The sequence below is a fragment of the Trachurus trachurus genome (assembly GCF_905171665.1).
Source record: "Trachurus trachurus genome assembly, chromosome: 5".
Taxonomy (NCBI): Eukaryota; Metazoa; Chordata; class Actinopteri; order Carangiformes; family Carangidae; genus Trachurus; species Trachurus trachurus.
Window position 1 is genome coordinate 7,514,238 of NC_139896.1, and position 19,089 is coordinate 7,533,326.

Here is a 19,089-nt window from a genome sequence, read left to right on the forward strand (position 1 = left end):
CAGCTTCCAGATAACTGTCAGTTCCTCCTGGGACGGCTGTCGCTCATAGTTTCTGTAAATGAAAGAAGACACAGTGACCATGTAATGCTCTTGTACACATGCACACGTGCAGCCGGAAATGAAAAACAAACAGAAAAAAACTTAACTAAAAGTAACTAAATAAATACAGCTGTTTCTCTGGTGACTGGGATGTTAAAAGGAGCATGTGTCTCTGTGTGTGTCATAGATTAGGGATTTGTTCATCAGAGACTTATCTGGAAGTGGTCACGGTATTTTTTGCTGTGACGAGGTGCAGAGGGTCAAAGGACTCTCAGATAATCAAATTACTCATAAAAAAAATGTTTCCTTTTGTGCACACACAAAGCCAAACATGGAAATATTCAAGGTTCGTATATCATCATTTTGATATTTTTATTCATGTAAGATGTTTGGGGATGAGATACACACTGTAAACACTCATCAAACTGATGCAGAGCATCCAGAAGCTGAGAGGCAGAGCCAGAGTCCTGTTTTATGAGGATTCACTTTAATCTTCGGCAGTAATTCAGTTCTACTTCTAAATGTTGCTCAAGCCAGATTGTGATCACAGTTTTTTAAATGGGAGGAAATGTTTGTGCAATCTCAAAGGAGGTTAAATTGAAAGCAACTGGACTTAGTTATTTGTCTGGGATGTGCAATGTTGTACAAACTGAAAGAAGAGCAGAATAATCACCTGACCATTTAATGTATGACGTGCTGTGGTCCATTATGTCAAAGTTATTGTGCACAAATTAACCTCTGAACTCATCCCAGGTGATTCAGTGACAATGATTGACAACAGAGTTGTAATCGGTATCAATGTTTAATCATGGTGTATTATTTTATATCAGCCTTGTACAATATGGTCACTCGGTCACAAGGCGTTGCTCCAAAAATCTTCAGGTTGTTCCAAGCTGTGAAAATGCTCATTTTAATGTTGTGTGTGATTTTATGTTATAATAAGTAATAACACAAAACATAAGCTATTAGAGCTGTAACACTTTCTCTCTTTTTTTGGTTATTACATGTCACTTTTACTGTATTGTTATTTATTTGACAGTAGGTACTGAGCTTCAGCAGACACAAAATAGATGGCAAGACAAGAAAAGGAAGGGGCTTATTATCATGATGTTGACTCAAAATGAGACATCTGGGAGGCATTTGTCAAGTTTCTGCTGTTTTAATTAATAAAATGTGAGTACAGATTTAACTTTAAATTGCACCTGCTTACATCATAAAGACAAGGGATTGCTTTCGCTCCCGCTTCTTATCACTGTGGGATTCCTTCCAGCTCTGCGGTGAATTGTTGAATTTACTCACTGCAGGACAGGATGTGAAAGTAAATTGGTTTCAGAGCGGTCGGTGTCCCTGGTTTTGAACAGCTCTGATCAGGGAGTGGATGAGGCGATGCTGCCGCTGCTGATGAAAGTCACGGAGGAGCTGCAGACGAAATGATTGTGGGTGCAGGTCGGACGTAAATCACTGTCAGGGGGAAGCACCTTCACTGTAGTCAAGGAGAGGGAGAGATGATAGATTGATCACTTTCTGACTGTTAACAGGTTGTTCAGAGTTTGACAGAGACTTTGTCCAAATCGAAACCTGACATGTATGTGTGTGTGCAAACATATGCACTCACTCAGCTTGTTTTTGAATCTCATTTGCATCTATATAGGTTTGTTTGTGAGCATCGAGTCCTGCTGTTTTGCACTGATACCAAGCAGACGTTGTCCAGTTTGGTTTTATTGCCTCCCTCCAACACAAAGCCTGTGGCCATTTGTCTTCATCCAACTTGGTTCCTCCACTGTGCCAAAAGCTTCTTGAGCTTAAACCTTCCACACCACACCACACATTCCTCACCTCAGCCTGAAACTGCAGCCACACTGAGCAGAAACCATCAGGTCTAATCCCTCTTTATAATCACATTCTTGGCAGCTTGGTGCTGCTCTACAGTATTTTTTTTTTTTTTTTATCACATCAAAGTAAGTGTAAGGAATGAAAGTAATAAGATGCACCTTTATGTTTGATGTTCATGACTCACTATCTCTACTCCCATTGAGGGCGAGGTTTCAGTCACACATGACTTTGCAGGAAGCCTATTATTAATATTCATAATGATCTGAACTCCCTGCTTGGTCGAAAGCAACAAATACCTGCAGAGAAATAAATATTGCTCCGTGTTGAGCCAGCTCTGTCCACACAGGGGGATTAAACCGGAGAGAGAGAGAGGGAGAGTGAGTGAAACCGATGGCGCAATTACGCAAAATGACTAATTTCTGCTCCACAGTCACTGGTTGGGACTATTTGTGTGTTTGCCACATGCCTCATGTTGAAGGAGAGGGGGGCAGCGCTGCTAATCCGTGATTTGGGGGGGAGCTATTTGTGACTCATCCAGTCTCCCCGGTCAGTCAGTCAGTCAGTCAGTCAGTCCCTGGTCCGTCCTGCCAACAGGGCTCCAGGGACCACTTCATTCTCGGAATCACCGCCTCGTCGTTTTACGGAGACCAAGTTCTGCGTCAGGCGCGCATGCATGCAGCTCCATGTCCTCCTGAAATACTTCTTCAGAGCAGCAACAACAACAACAAAAACACACCCACGGACTCACACTATACCTCTATACCTCCGTGGGACTTAAAACATGCGAAGCCTCCTCCTCGGGCGGGGGGTTTCAGTCGGACTAGTCGGCACCCACCACAAACTCCAACAACAGGGAACTCCTTCTCCTCTGTGTTTCTGTGGCTGTTTCTCCTCCGCTGCTGCTGCTGCTGCTGCTGCTGCGCGCACGCTCATCCAGCCTCATCCGTGATCATGACTTCGGGTCTGCCTGCCTCCAAAGCCCTGTACATCGGGATGGAGGTGGTGATCGCCGTGTCCTCGGTCATCGGCAACGTGATGGTGGTCTGGGCTGTGCGTATCAACCGGTCTTTGAGGGACACCACGTTTTGTTTCATCGTCTCCCTGGCCTTGGCTGACATTGCGGTCGGGGCTCTTGTCATCCCGCTCGCCATCACCATCAGCATCGGACTCCAGACGCACTTCTACAGTTGCCTGCTGGTCGCCTGCACTGTGCTCGTCCTCACTCAAAGTTCAATCCTGGCGTTGCTGGCCATCGCCATCGACCGCTATCTGAGAGTCAAAATACCCATGAGGTAGGCCCAAAGGTGAATTCCTTTAGTTTTCAATATCTTGTCTCGTTTACAGTAAAACAAGCCGTTGTGTCTGGTCGGACCAAGGGCACTCACCAAAAAAGAAAACGCTCCTCCACACTGTGTCTGCGGATTTCTTTTTGTTTTAAATGTACATGTGTGGGGGGTTAAAAGCAGACTGTCTGTTCATTTAAATGAGATTACAGTAACCTCAGTGCACAGCTGCATTAATCTGCTTTAACATCTCTGTTACACATCTGCTGCAAATTACAGCAGGTCTGTGATATAAAGACAAAGACATGTGATGTGTGTTCGTGCCTGATTTTTTGATCCACAGGAAGCGTCTCACTCAGGCTCTTCATTCATTCGTTCATCCATCCATTATTAATATGTAATCACTTAATTGTAGACTATACATTTCGCACAAATAGCAAATAATATCATATCATATCTCATATCATATTAATTACCTTAATAGCCTAATACAAACATTGATGATCTGACACTGCTTGTAGTTTATTGTTAAATGCACTTCAGGTTATTATTTTGGGAAGTCTAAACATGAGATAGATAGATAGATAGATAGATAGATAGATAGATAGATAGATAGATAGATAGATAGATAGATAGATAGATAGATAGATAGATAGATAGATAGATAGATAGATAGATAGATAGATAGATAGATTTTCAAAAGGATGCTCCACCTGGCACATTTTTAACTGTTAAATTTCACATCTGTGGGGACATAAGCTTTTTCCCAGCTGGACATAAACACGTCAAAGTCATAAATGTTGTATTGATCTTGATCTTTAGCCTCCTGCTGTGGGCTGGTTTGGAGACAACATGATGTTGGGAACTGGTATTTTTGTTGTGTGGCAGCAGCACAGGAGAAAATCAATGTAAATCATGATTGTTTTTTTTTTTGTTGCCTGCTTTTGTCTGTTTTTTTTTTATTATTACCATATTTTAACTCAAACTAGAGTTGGCTCATTTGACAATAAGCCTGGCAGAGTCTGGCAGGGAATGCATGATTGGTCAATAGCCTCATGGTGGCTGGTTGATAGATTGCATAATTTCTTAAGCTGGCCACCGACACACACACACACACACACACACACACACACACACACACAAAACATGTACACACTGCACGCTGTCACTGAGAAAGTATTAATGCAGGATGCAATGAAAGGAACCATTTAAAATACAATGTGTATTGTGTGAATGCTGCAGGTTTAATGGATTCTCAGCCTTCGTTTGTCAGACGGTGGTGAGCCTGCACTGCATTAGCGAGATTTTCCACAAAGTGAAACAGAACTGTATGGATATATGTCGTGAAAAGCTGCAATATATCTTTATTTTTCTGCTTCAAGGTCTGAAGAATGGAATGACATTAGCAGCAGAAATAAGAGTTACTGTACTGGTGCTTCCCCCACAAAGGAAAAACAAAAAAGAGAGGCACATTTTATAGACCCACAAACCTCAGAGAATTTATTACCACCAAGCACCAGCAAGTTCAAATTTCAAACAACAGTGAATAGTTTTTTGCAGTCTTGTGGTAAAGTGATAATGTGTGAGCCAGATATTGAGTTCCCCTCCCTAAACCTCCCCTGAGATTGTGCAGGGGCAAACTATTACGAGCACTGATGATGGCTTTTTATAGCAGAAGTGGTTTGGAAGCACATGCGGTCACGATAAGGGTGGTGGGTGGTTGGTCTGTCGGGGATTTAAAAACAGTCCAAGTGAAGAGGGTGGGATTTTCAGGTGAGGCGACGAGGATCAAAAACCCCCGCAGGGAAATCCAGATAGATGGACGACATGCAGTCAAATCCAGGAAATAACAGACAGCTAATCTGCATTCAGGCAGACAAACAAGCTTTACAGGCAGCTGTACAGAGGGTTATGAGTGCGCAAATTGAGATAAAAACTGACGTCACTATATGGGAAGACCGACTGCAATGATGTTTCTTTCATTCGTCCAGTCTTCTTCCTCACTCTGGCTGAACTCTTGAGGGTGTGTGTGTGCCCTTTATACAACTTTATGTATGCGAAGCAAGGCCAACTGAGAGAAAGCAATGGAGGAGGAGGAGGAGGAGGAAAAAAAAGAAATATGAAGGTTTGGCTCTGGTGCATATGTCAGTGGTGTCTGTTTCTGTGTTGGCTGGAGAGCAGGCATGATAAGAGAAAGAGAGAGAGAGAGAGAGAGAGAGAGAGAGAGAGAGAGAGAGAGAGAGAGAGAAATGTGGAGTGCATATCCAAAGCAGCGAGTGTGAGAGTGTTGTCAGCTTTGAGTCAGCTTCCACTGTTTGGAAATCAAGGCTGACTTCAAAAACATCGTCTGCCACAGTTCCTTCTTCGACAGTGACTAATTCACGGACCTGTCCCACAGCAGACCACTGTGTGTGTGTGTGTGTCTGTGTGTGTGGGAGAGACAGGACAGCTGACGTCGCCGGCTGAATTGTAACTGAGATTCAACAGATATTTACTCAACCGTGAAAAATGCAGCCTTAAAGGAGAATTCCGGCCATTTTTGACCCCTAAATCGTTTTCCTGATGGTCACCCAGTGTTGGGAGGAGCAAAAAACGCGACTAAAATTGATGCAGGCAAACCGGAGATACACCATGGCTAGATGGGGGCAATTCTTTCAACCACAACAAACACTCAAAAAACAATCAAATATCTATGGTGCATGACTCGAATCCTTACGAGACACCACTGAACTCATATAGTGTACAGTATAAACAGTATAAACTTTGTGTTTTTGCATGTAGTCGCTCACCTCAGACAGCCGAACTCTGAAACATCCTGGAAAGACATTACTATCTCTAGCTCTCCCTGCCACAGAAATGAACACTTTTTCCTTGTTGCGATGATTTCTTTACAAAAATAAACGGTCGAGCACTGCAGTGGTAATGTCCATAATATCTCTGACCGTTTATTTTTGTAAAGAAATCATCACAACAAGGAAAAAGTGTTTGTTTGATTTATGGTTTCAAAAATGGCATGGAATTCTCCTTTAAAGAAGAAATTGAGAAAAAATAAAAATGTCTTCCTTCCTTTGACAAAGATATTGTAATAAGTAGTTTATGTTGGCTAATGGTAGCAAAACCTTACAAAGATATTCTGGTATATAACTCACATTACTAAACCATTTCCATCATAAAAAGCACAGTATCATGGTCACATTATGAGACCACAGAGATTTCTTTCCTCAGTGTTTCATCTTCTCCCCTTTTCCGTAGCTACAAGCGAGTCGTGACCCCGCGGCGAGCCGGCACGGCCGTGTTGTTGTGTTGGCTCGTGTCCATCGTCGTGGGCCTCGCGCCTATGTTCGGCTGGAATAACCTGCAGCGTCTGCATGACAACGGCTCCCTGATCACCGACGACCTCCTGGTGACCTGCGAGTTCGAGACGGTCATCAGCATGGACTACATGGTCTATTTCAACTTCTTCGGCTGGGTGCTGCCGCCTCTCCTGCTCATGCTGGCCATCTACACCGAGATCTTCTACATGATCCACAAGCAGCTCAACAAGAAGGTGAGTGTTTTTTCCCCCCTCTTGGTTGCTTTGTTTGACATGCAGGTAATCAGAACAGACTAGGGGTGCACCGAATGGCATTTTTTGGCCGAAGCCGAATACCGAATAAAATCAAAACGCTTGGCCGAATAACTGAATAATACCGAATACCGAAAGTGGTTATAAAGTTTTTAATTAAAATATTTTTTAAAACTTAATTTTCAAAGAATTATTGACTATTCTGACAGTTTTTGAATATTCCAGTTGCCGTTGCTCATCAAAAACCTACCTTGATCTTGTTGTGTATGTTTGCTTGTATCTGTATTTCCTCAGGACATCCTCGAAAAAGAGATTTTAATCTCAATGGATCATTCCTGAATAAATAAAGGTTAAATAAAAAAAAATAAAAAAAAGCACAGCAAGTTATATAAAGATTTTAATTTCGGCCTATATCGGCCCATTGTGAGTGCTGAAAGATCTATGCAAGTACATTCCAAAAAAAACCAATTGTCTTTTAAAACAGTGGTTCCTAACCTTTCTTGGTCAGATTTTTTTTAATTCATCAATTAGGCTACTAGACATTTCAGGCGACCTCATTTGAATTTCAGGCGACCCCACGTGGGGTCCTGACCCCAAGGTTGGGAAACACTGTTTTTCCCCCCACTGCTCTTGTTGCTGTTGTTTTTCCAGCAGTAGGAGTCACTTACTAATAAAGCTGGGGTTTAAGCTGCCGTTTCCACCGAAGGCCGAATGTTGCTTTTTTTGCAATATTCGGCCGAATATATTCGGTTACCGATTATTCGGTGCATCCCTAGAACAGACTGAATGTGAATGGATTAGAAAGGATCTAAACTTATACGCTGACGATGTTCTCCTATTCCTCTACAGGTGACAGCGAGCCACACGGACCCGAGGCGTTACTTCGGGAAGGAGCTCAAGCTGGCGAAGTCGCTCGCCATCGTTCTTCTCCTCTTCGCCGTCAGCTGGCTCCCTCTTCACATCCTCAACTGCATCACACTCTTCTGTCCCGCCTGCGAGAAGCCAGTGTTCCTCATCTACATCGCCATCATCCTCACCCACGGCAACTCGGCCGTCAACCCCATAGTGTACGCTTTCCGCATCAAAAAATTCCGCACGGCTTTCTGGAAAATCTGGAAACAGTACATCCTCTGTCAGGACCCGGTCGGTCGGCTGCCTCAGAGAGGGAGCCAGAGAGGACTGAGCCACGAGAGGAGGCTGAGGCAGAACGACGACGACGACGACGACGTGTGACCTTTTCGAAAACAGATCGTAACTGTACTGCCGTGTCACTGTAAAGTTTCGCTTCACAGAACGGGGGAAAGATTCAGGCTTTATATCCACGTTTGAGGGATTACCGGTCAAAACTGGCCTCAGTGGCTTCGGAGAGGAACGTCAGAGGGATGAAACGAGACGAGGTGTCGCTGAACGATTTCATCCATCCATTGTTTTCCAAGAGCGAGGACAGAGCGACAAGTGCAAATGGAGACGAGATAAACATCCACATCAGGCTTTTTTGTTAGATAAGACTGGTTGTTGGTTCTCCAGTTGACTGACAAATGATGATGTCATACGGGATAAGGGGCTTCTCATCAGTTTCAACATCATCCTGTTGAACTTGAATCAGTAAGTGTATACTGTATCCGTAGCACATAGGGACAATACGTAGTAGTGTATCCTTTTTATTTTTTATTTGACCTAAAACTCATGACCTTTTTTCATGTGAATGATCTCTCAGTTAGTTAAACATCTTATGTGCTACGTTAAATTTGCTCATTTCTGTGGCCTTATGGACAGAAAATGAAGAGAAGAGGAACTACGAGGAACAGAGGAAGCATTTAGCATCGTGCTAAAAATAGTAATCCGGTACGAGTTTGTGCAACCAGCTTGGTGTTTTGAGAAGGACCAGGATACAGGATGTATAACCTTGAGACGAGAAAACGCTAAACTGACTCACTTGGCGTTAACAACCAGGATCCTTGGTGGTGTGGTGAACATCTGGTCACCAGCTGTGTTGATGGTAAAGTTTTAGCAGTAACTTGTCAGACTCATGGACTTTTCCCCACATGGTCTGTTCTGTACATTATGCACATGTAAAGGTTTTTATTTGTAATTTCTGACACCATCTGACCAACAGAATGACTGATACTAGCTAATAGTTGTAGCTAAAAACAGCATCAGTGTTAGAGAAAATTTTACTTGATGTAACGCATTAAATATTTATGGATGAAAAAAAACAAAAAAACATGCAGCCACCTATAGTAACTCTGTGCTGTTCAATAGAAAACTGTGAATCTCAAGAATGTTTGAGCTCCTCCATCCAATGAGCTTCATTGAATCTGGGTTATAATCATTTAACTCTGATAACGTACCTCTTCTGTACATGCATCTGCAGGCCATTTCCAGTACTTGCAGGGGTTTTCACCGTGACTCTCTGATGCTTTGTGATGATGATGATGAAAAAGAAGAAGGTTTTCTCTTCATCGCATCCTCTCTGTTGTTTCGTTGTTACAGAACTGACGTAAACTGAGCTGTGCCGCCCTTTAAAATGAACAAGATCCCACATGAAGTATCACTGCAGAGACAGATAAAAATGTACTGTAACTAATGTATGTATAAATGACTGTGATGAGAGACTGTGTAAGTAAGCCTATGTGAAATTTACCTCACTAAGCCAACAGCTGTGTATCTGTAATTAGAGCTGCTGATTGGGTGAGCAGATTGGGGGAATCCACACTCTATGGACTCATTAGATTTTTTGTTTAATGACAACAAAGAAAGCAAAAAAAGAAAAAGAAAAAAGTCACAGCATATGGTGAGCGAAAGTCAGCTAGATGCTCTATGTGCATTAGCAGGTGGAAACATCAAAATGCGCTCAGTGCTTTATGACAGAAATGGCATTTCACTCTCCCCTCCGTGCTTCTCGGTATCAGGGCCATCAGAGGTGGGGAGGCAATTTTTTCTGCACCCACATCGATCTTATGTCGCTCAGCAGAGAGTGGGCTTGTGTGAGTAAGTGACAAGGCTGCGAGGGCGAAGGAGAGGAGGAAGACTGGAGGGATTATTCCGTTTACAAGGGGAATCAGAGGGTGAGAGCTCGGCCGAGGAATTCATCAAGAGTTTACGTCTCTCTGTCGAGGTCAACATCAAGGCCGCTGTGATGCTCTCTCATCAACAAAGCAAAGGCTGTTAATGTGACCTGGTTGATCTCCGTCTTAACCTGTTGTACCATTGTACTATGACATTCTAGCACACACACACACACACACATTTTATATCTTCATCAGACAAGCCTAATTATTGTATCTCTAGTGCTGCTCTTGTAATAATGTGATTCTCTGCTGCTGAAACTGCTGATATGATTCTCCGCCCATGTGAAATCCTTCAAAAGCCACTATGTGTAGAACTAACATATCACTGAAGGCTATGATGATGACAACTAATCTCCAGGTTGCACCAGTATTGCACACTAGAGAGATAGATAGAGATGGTCCTGCTAATAAAGTGGAATCACTTCATCTCAATGAAATCAATTTCTGTGTGAGTTTACACCTCTGACTGATTACAAGCTATCTTGACAGTGCAGACCTTTAAGAGGACAGAGAGTTCAAAACAGAGGAAGCTTTCTGCCAGCTTATTAGCTCTGTTATAATAGTCACTTTTATTTAATACCCTCTGGGAAAGTAAAACGCGTTCTGCAAAAGAGCAGTGGCTTGTTGACAGTAGAATAAATAACCTTAAATAAACTGTGAACATATTTTTTCCATTGGCAGAGCTAAGCTAACAAACTAATGAATGATACAACGCTTGTAACAGAGCCGGCCTAAAGCATGAGCCAACTAAACACCTGCTTAGGGCAACTTGATCACTGCGGTCATGTAACGCAAATAACAGTGGCAAATATTCCTGCAAATCCACATCTTGGCTTCATGTGGAGTCAAGACGTGTAATGTGGTTGAGCTAAAGGCCCAACACGTGGCTGGATAGGTTAGTGGGTGTTCACTTGAGAGGCTGTGGGTTCAAATCCCACTCATGGCTGAGGTGACAAGGTGTCCTGTGCAGCATTTAAATCCTTTGTCCCACTCTTTGCCCCCATTGAGATGATGTCACCACTTTTTTTATTAGCTCTAGCTATGTTTTTTGTTTTGCTTTTTTAAAATCAGCTCTAGTTTTGCAAGACTTTTTTACATAATCTCACTCTAACTCTTTGTCCGTGCCTCCTTGCTGTACTGAGCATCCTGTATTAATTCAATAAGAGACAGTGCATTTTATTTTTCAATAGAGGATGATCCAGTATTATTATCAGTTTATCCATCATATTAAACCATGTTTAGGCAATTACTGTGTAATTACTGTGTTATGTGTGTGTAATAACACAATAGCGGGGTTTAAATGGCATAACCCATTGCACTATCTAGCTAGATGTTTTCACCTCACCTCCACCATTGTATTATCTGACAGTACATCACACTGACTAATAATGATTACAGATACAAATACTTTTCATATCTATTTGTTATAAGAAAACAAGCTCTTCTTCTAAATATCTTGTTGATCAAACAGTAACATAACTTGCCCCATGTGGGATTCAAACATCAAGCCTCCCAATCCAGAGTCACTGCATTACCCACCGAGCTATCCAGTTGGTTGTGTTCAGCCACAGGTCCAACATACTATTATCTTACACTACAACTCATGATGATATTTACTAATAATGTCAGTCCTACAACTTAAATTGTTTTCATAAGCTTGTATTGCTATTGTGACTTATAAGTGCAAGCCTACCCACACTGTGTTAGCATGTTAGCTCACTTTGTGTAGCAGTGTCCACATCCATCCACTTCATATGAACAATTGAATGTCATTTGCGGTGCGACTGCTGCTGCTCAACATAGTGACTGTTTTCAGAATTGGGGTCTCAAAGTGTTTTTAATCATACACATAGTGGCTTTAAGTTTTGATCTGTTTACTTCTGCCGAAACCCATGTTTATAAATGAAACTTGACTTGTGCAATATTCTGAGATGTACAGTAGATAAACAATAAGAAAATCTAGAGCTTAGATATTGTACATGTAGACATGTTAATCAGAAGTGCCCATAGCTAGAAGTGCTAATAATGAGCTGTTTATTTCTTGTTTTTTAATAATTCTGAAGGAATAAGTGAACAAATAAGGTTAGCAGATGGAGTCAAATCCGTAAAAGCAGCTGTTTTATTTTGTTTAATACACTGATCAGTGACGTTGGCGTTATCTGCTGTTGGAAAATATAACACAGGAAAAAAGCTTTTATCATGGATGCTGACTACAAGGAATGTGATGACGTACAGATGGCCTAGTTTTGAAATGAAACAGAAATTCTTAGAAGGTCATTAGACAAAAATTATTCATCACTTTCGTCACTATTCAAATACCAGAGTAATTCTGTCTTCGCCTCTTCCCCTTTCCTGTGAAATCCACACACTGATGCAGATTGTAAGTTTATTTATATAGCCTGAAATCACAGGTTTCTCACAATATGTATGATACAAACACTGCTCAGTGTGTTTTTGTTTGTAACAATCGCAAGGAGAGAAAAGAAAAACGGGTGACTATTATATGTATAAAGAAAAAAATATATACATAAATAAGCCAATCTAGATCTCAAGTTTGTTGTGTTTTGTGTCTAAAATCACTGGCAGTTTGAATAAAGTAGCATTTTTTTTATTTGTACTACAGAAACAAATGAAGAACTGGGAGCTGCTGCTTTCATGCTGTTGTAACATGTTTTAACCTTTAATTAACTCTGTTTGTATTTAGTCTCAAGTAAGTGTGTTAGGTTTGGTACTTTTAAATGGAAACACAGACTTTTTTTGGACTAAGACACAGTGTGTGTTTCAAACAATTATCCTATAAAAACCTACTTTTGCCCATCACACTAAAACGTTTCAGGCTCTGGATCCACCTCCCAGCAGGTTTCATGGCTGGTGGCTCCAGATCTCCCTCCTCACGTCTCATGAGTCGGTGTGGAGTTGGTGCAGACTGACAAAGATCGACTTTGGGAGTGGTTGTGAATATCTGCTAAGCCAAGATGGCAACAGCTGTATATTACTTCAGTTCAAATAAACACAAGATAAGCAAATTCATCTGACTTGAGATTCATTGGTCTGTGGAGAAAGAACTCGATGTGTGTGTCAAGACTGTCAGCAAGAATTTCACATATTTGTGTGCACCCCTGACTTTCCTCATTCCTCACAGAGGTGAAAATCTACAGTCAGATGCCTTTACGTCCCAGTGTGAACTGCAGCCACAGAGCTGCAGGCTCTGTGATCACAACAACAGAGAAAAACAGAAAAGACTGAGTGAAAAAAAAAAAATCAGTTCCTACTAAAGGAAGTGAAATTTGCCAACACCACACAAAAAGTATGTGTGGGTTTGGTTTTTTTTTGTTCTTCTTTTTGTGCCCATACGACCACAAACCCTCATTATTCACACTGGCATCTAGTGATTGAAAGTGTTCAGTGCTGCACTCTGCTGGTTACTGTGTAGAAATGAAGCAGCATAGGAGGCATCACAGGTCAATTGGGAAATGTTAAAGCAAGAAAAGCGTTGTCTTTAGCATGTGTTGGATACAAATACTGTCCTCTGTAATCCTATTTATGATAAACTGCTTTTCTCACCACTGTTTGTTAGCTAACTATGATCATGCAGGCCATCAGGGTCAGTGTTAAGTGAAAACACAACATCCATTTACAGTAGTTTCATCTTCATCTACCGACACCAGAATAAGTCAATTTTTGAGGTTGTGACTGTTCACACCTGGACTCATCCATATTAAAGTTATATTTCAATGTATTTATTCAGAATGTGCCCAATGAAAGAATGACCTTCCCCTAATTGAGACAGGTTTTCCTCAGACAGGAAACTATTTATTAGGCTTTACATTTATCACATCTCTCGGCGTCTGTTGGCTTTTGTTTTTCTCCTCTGATTAATGTCTCCTTTAAAACCTGCTCCCTTGTATCTCACATAATCCATCTAATTGAAATGCAGTCAGGGAGGTGTTCTTGAACAATGGTCGCTGCGTACTCTCTCGTTTATCTTCTTTTGGATGAACTGCGTATTAAGTCTCTCAAGATCCCAGATCAACAGGCTCTCAGACACATTTTAAAACAAAGGGCCAGGGGACAAAACACTGAACGCTTGCGACTTACAGAAGATGCTCAGTCAGATCTATTCTGAGCCTGGTTGTCCTACAGCATCTTTTACAAAACTGTCAGTGTGTGGCTGTGTAATGTCAATTACTGTATTAACAAACATAGTGATAGTTGTGATACTGACAGAGAAATCATTCTGATCCTTTACATTATTACAAGTGAAAACTCCTAATAGTAGTAGTGACACTAATCACTACTGGGTGATTGTTACGGATGCATTCATTTGCAAATAGTGTTTTAATATTGTGGTATATTAGGGTTGTTTATTTCTCTGTACAGCAGTGCATCATCTTCTTAATGCAAATTGTATGTGTCTAAAATCTCTGCTTGCAATGGGGTATAAGCAAATATTTAAAATTCAAATACTAACTTACATTTACTCTGAATTGCATGACTACTGTAGTTAAATAAATCCATAAAGTTCTGAGGAAAAATACTACAGCAGTAGGAGTTCAATAAAATTATCATATGAAAACGCCGCACCAGTAAGACAAACTGGACGGGTAAATTTATTGCATGTTTAGCGTGGGAAATGTTTGCTGCTTGTCAGCAGAGAGAGTGCTTGTTAATCATATTTCTGACCTGTTATTGCCTTACAGCCCAGCTCATAGCCTGAACTCCACATTAAAGTGGCCGTCACAGTCTGGACTCTCCTTTAGATTTTGGAAAGACTTGTCCTAACAGATTGAGACTCTTCCCCTCAATTAAATCACTTTCACTAAACTGCTTTACAGTGAATTATTTTCAAAGTATATTGTTTCCCTATAGACTTAGTCTTTCTACGATTTATTGACCAGTTTTTACTGTAAAGCGCTTAAATACGTATATTTAAAATACAGATATTGTACTAACACAAAATGTCAGTGTCATAAAGAATCATCATCAGTGATCATATTCACATTTTTATTAAAATTATTACAAAAGCTGCAAAGTTGCAAAAAAAAAAAAAGGAAACATTTATGTGATATAATTTGATGCCTTCACTTTGTGTTGTTCATGTTGTCATTGACAAACCTTAAGTATCAAAGTTCCCACATTATTATACAACCTCAGTATCCACAAAAGTCATATAAAAACAGTGACAGCAGTACATATGGGTCTGCATTATTGCATTTGGATGGTTTCACTCTATGTAAACGTTTTGTAGATTGTGTAAGACCTCGGAAATGAAGGAGCTGAATTTGATGCAACCGAGTCTCAGCAGATTGTGAATGAAAGAAAAAGAGAGAAGACATAAGAATACCCGTACATTAAAAAACAAATAAACAAACAAAAACTGTGACACAAGAGAAAAAATTCAAGTATTTCCACAACTTGACTGAGCCTCGATTAAGCACATACTGATCACCAACACCCACAGCTTAGATGGGACGTGGTGGGTTTAATAACTGCAGAAATTACATTCAATTGAAATTTGGCAGTGTTCATTTCATAAGGAGCAGGCAGTAGAGGCATCAACAAAACTTAAATTAAAAGTGAGTAAATTCTTAATTTAATGAAAAATGCCGAAGTCCAAGAGAATAACAGACATTTATAAACTAACCACTGATCACTCAAACACAAACTTGTCTGATATCATGATTTTTTTACACTGCTGAAAACAATGATGTAGTGGAGATTGAATTAAGTTAAATAATATTTAGATGCTCAAGTGTTTTATAATAATTTAAGAGACTTCAAGTAACTTAATCATTGATTTCCCTATAATATAATTATCTGGGATAATAATTGATTCCTGTTATTTATTAACCCATTGGGCGAGTGGAGCGCAATGGGGCAGGGAATTAAACTACCATCACACTATCACTAGTGCATGGGGTTAATGTCTGATTGTGCTGAATGTAAACTTGAGAGTGAAACCTCCGAGGTGGCTTAGTGTGTGATAACCTTCAACAGACAGAATTAGAGGCTGATTCAGTGGCTCCACGTTGTCATTTGGTGATATATTGTCGTCTGTGGTGGCAAATTTCATTCCCAGGAGGCTGGTTTGGGCCAAAGTCAGACTCAAATGGATGACACTTTAGACTGGTGGGGGAGAAAATAACACACAAACACAAAATTAGAAACTTCCAGTGTCACTTTGAGTAAATGAAACTGACAGTAAGTCCTGACGCTTGATCACAAGTTCAAAGTTCTCAATAAAAACGTTGCTCTGGTCACGTCCTCAACGTCATATCATGGAAAACCGTTAAGTCTTACAACATTTTCTTTGTTCTGCCGTCTACAAGCGGTTGGTTTTACTGTACTCGAGTCATGCCATAATTTGCTGCAGGATTACTGGAAGATGAAGTCACATGTTTACGCAAAGAAATTCCTATGTAGAAGCTGCATCTGCCAGTTTCAGTTTCTACAGACAGTGAGTAAAAGCAAAAACACACATTGCATAACCATCTGTTGTCACATGTTTTTTTGGTACTGGTGGCACAGAGATATGACACAGCAAATCCATTTAGATCAGATAGAAGTAAGATTCAACAGACTGATTTCCAAATTCCATGATAATAATAATTTTTTTCAGTATTAAAACGATAAATTTGTCTGCATATGGTGTAGTCAAATCGGCCTTATCAGTAATTAGGCGAAACAAATGTAAAGAGCCGTTTCGTTTCATAAGAATCCACCTGCCAGTTTGTATAATGAAGGAAGTTGCAAAGTAACTGAGCACGAGGGCACAAAGCCAGAATGCAGTTTGCATATTAGTCATTCAATGCAGTGTTGCACAAGATAATTTCTTGTAAATGAAAAAGGTAAATGAAATGAAAGAGAAACTTAACTTACAACAACTTATTATTATTTTTCAATCAATCAATCAATACAAAGCACTTTTCATAACTTTTTGTTTGTCATTACATTGTTCCTCTAAGTTGAGCTTTGGGAGCATATCTTACCGCCTGGGCTGGCATCACTTGATTTGCATGGTATTTACAATGTTTGCACCAATGGGTTTGGTGTCAGGTCCAAAACCTTGACCCTTGCAACAATTAACATGTTATCTCAGCAGAGTCACCTTAAACTTTTAGACTGTGGTGTTCCCTCTGTCTCAATAAAAAGATATCTGACTTCAATGCTCTAAAAACTGAAACATGTACACATGCACATGTTTAAACCAAATACTACTGAAGTGATCCTAAGATGCAAGTGATATGTTATTTAAAGTAAGTGATGCCGGTGTAAACAAACTCACCCATCCTCCATTCTCAGCTACCCAGGACCCAACACGCCTGTCGAGGAATGCACCCATGGCGCTCTGGACCCTGCTCTTCAGTTCTGGGCATGATTTCTTGATATAGAGCCCAAGTGCTACTGAAGCTCTGATGAGCTGCACCTCTGGGGCCACCTCAGCTTTCTGGATGACGGGAGCCTTGCACAAGGCCTCCACACCACTGCTGAACGCTGCCTCTGCAGCCTGTGGAGGGACGACACAACGGTTACATCATTTAACGTCGTTCAATTGTAAACAAAAGATGGAGACACGCCACACTGACAGACTATGACTTGAAAAAGTAACACATAAATAACATTTTCATGCCATTAAGGGTGTAGGCCTATAATTATAATAACCTTTTTAAAATGTAGAAACTTTGGCTTTATAATTCTAACAAAATCATATGTGGTAACCAGGAAACTCAATACTGTACATGAACTGAGGGAGACTTGCATATGTTTTTCATAGTTAGAGGTGTGGTTTCATTTGAGTCATTTGAGTCAAATGTGGGATTTTTTGTTCCTTTTTACCAGCTCTTTCTCCCTGTGCAATGAAGGAGAACCATTTTGTTTGTGTTGCCCACACACAGCGTGTTTTCCAGGAAGAATGACCTGGTTATTCTGGATATCCCTTGTTAACTACTTGCTGATAATAGTGGATATCTTCATCATGAGGAAGTTTGTAATGTACAGAAATTATGTAATGTATTACTGTACTTATTTGCATCGCTTTTGCAGTCTGCAAACATAACAAAGTTCATTTAATGGTCACTTCTTTTCAACAACTATGACATTTTCGCTAAATCTGTGTCGTTAACAGGAAGATGCTATTTTTTTTTTTGTTGGGCAGTGGTTAAAGTTGGGCAAGTCACAGTGAAAGTGTGTGTGTGTGTGTGTGTGTGTGTGTGTACCTCGGCCACTACTGCTTGCTTCAGGCCATTCAGTGCAGCTTGAAACATGGCATCTTCATTTAAGCCATCGGCTATAGTTCTGAGTTTATCAGCGATCAAAACTGGGTCAAAATCATCCTCTAAAAGACAAAAAAAAACAAAAAAACAAGCACAAAGTCATGTCAGTTGGTCAGTGAACAGTTAAATTAGCCTAAACTACCGTGTTTGGTGTGTTTATCTGTAGCAGTTACCAAGCATCTTTTCCAACACCACTTGAACGCAGCATGGTTTAGAGTAAACAGAGGGGAATAAATAGGATGAACCATTAATAATTCGGGTTTTATTTAGACAACACAATGACTTATATAAACTACTCCACTAACAAAGAAACACCACACCCTGTGACTGACTATACGTGCATTAATAACACCACATCGTCTCACACTTTCCGTGCATGCGGTTAAATGAAATGTGCAATAATAACAACGAAAGAAAATGAACTAAGAAAACACTTTAACCCCTTCGACCTACTACTTCCACCTTAAAACGAAAGTGCAGGTACAGTAACAAGCGTTACACAACATACACAGCTGTCTTGTCTCACACCGGTAGCACCTACATTCACATCAGTCACGCATTAACAAATTATAACACACAAACAGACAAACTAACCTGGGCCGTCGACCTCCAGACTATCGCATCTATTGAAACCTCGAGAGCTGACATCGTCGTCGTCATCAAACAGACATTGAAGAATAAAGCTGGTCTGCCGCTTCACCTCGTCCGTGTTTATTGGCGCCATGGTTGCTCACTAACTGAAGTAAACGCGGAGGAGGCGAAGGCAGAAGATTCATGCCCTCAGCTTCCGGTTTGCGCGCTGACGTCACGCCCACCTGACGTAATAAATTTGAATAGGATGAGAACAGGGCAGTCTTTTACCAAAATTTACCCTGGTAATGCATTCCTATCTAAGTTTATGGATGTGAACAGTAAATGTGTCTTCTGTGATGTAGAGGAATCTATCGCTCATGTATTTTACGAATGTTGTGTTGTGCATGATTTTTGGATTGACCTGAGAAATCATTTTTCTAACTTTCTTAGTG

At 40.6% G+C, this 19,089-nt stretch overlaps 2 protein-coding genes across 3 annotated transcripts; one reads left to right on the plus strand and one right to left on the minus strand.

Moving 5' to 3' along the window:
• The first annotated feature begins 2,464 nt into the window (after positions 1-2,464).
• Positions 2,465-11,183, plus strand: LOC310985441 (adenosine receptor A1-like). Its single transcript, XM_083971035.1, has 3 exons — positions 2,465-3,164; positions 6,408-6,702; positions 7,570-11,183. The coding sequence occupies exons 1-3, from the start codon at positions 2,542-2,544 to the stop codon at positions 7,951-7,953; spliced, it is 1,302 nt and encodes a 433-aa protein (XP_083827161.1). The 5' UTR covers positions 2,465-2,541; the 3' UTR covers positions 7,954-11,183.
• Positions 11,184-14,781: 3,598 nt separating this feature from the next.
• On the minus strand, positions 14,782-18,832 carry LOC310985469 (uncharacterized protein). Of its 2 annotated transcripts, XM_083971069.1 has the most exons (5): positions 18,659-18,789; positions 18,238-18,258; positions 18,008-18,126; positions 17,077-17,298; positions 14,782-15,917 (listed from the first exon to the last, which is right to left on the minus strand). In XM_083971069.1, exons 1-5 carry the CDS (start codon positions 18,786-18,788, stop codon positions 15,897-15,899), a joined length of 513 nt encoding a protein of 170 aa, XP_083827195.1. In that variant the 5' UTR covers position 18,789; the 3' UTR covers positions 14,782-15,896. The 2 variants fall into 2 exon arrangements, with proteins under 2 accessions (XP_083827195.1, XP_083827196.1); XM_083971070.1 differs by lacking the exon at positions 18,238-18,258 and having other exon boundaries at positions 18,659-18,832.
• Positions 18,833-19,089: the final 257 nt, after the last annotated feature.

Bases quoted from the DNA above. Each gene is read 5' to 3' on its own strand.
- LOC310985441 (XM_083971035.1), top strand. From the start codon at position 2,542: ATGCATGCAGCTCCATGTCCTCCTGAAATACTTCTTCAGAGCAGCAAC. The intron at 3,165-6,407 runs GTAGGCCCAAAG...CCTTTTCCGTAG, and splicing joins AGAGTCAAAATACCCATGAG to CTACAAGCGAGTCGTGACCC. The intron at 6,703-7,569 runs GTGAGTGTTTTT...ATTCCTCTACAG, and splicing joins ACAAGCAGCTCAACAAGAAG to GTGACAGCGAGCCACACGGA.
- LOC310985469 (XM_083971069.1), bottom strand. From the start codon at position 18,788: ATGGCGCCAATAAACACGGACGAGGTGAAGCGGCAGACCAGCTTTATT. The intron at 18,259-18,658 runs GTTAGTTTGTCT...GCTGCGTTCAAG, and splicing joins TCTGGAGGTCGACGGCCCAG to TGGTGTTGGAAAAGATGCTT. The intron at 17,299-18,007 runs GTACACACACAC...GTCCCTCCACAG, and splicing joins AGCAAGCAGTAGTGGCCGAG to GCTGCAGAGGCAGCGTTCAG.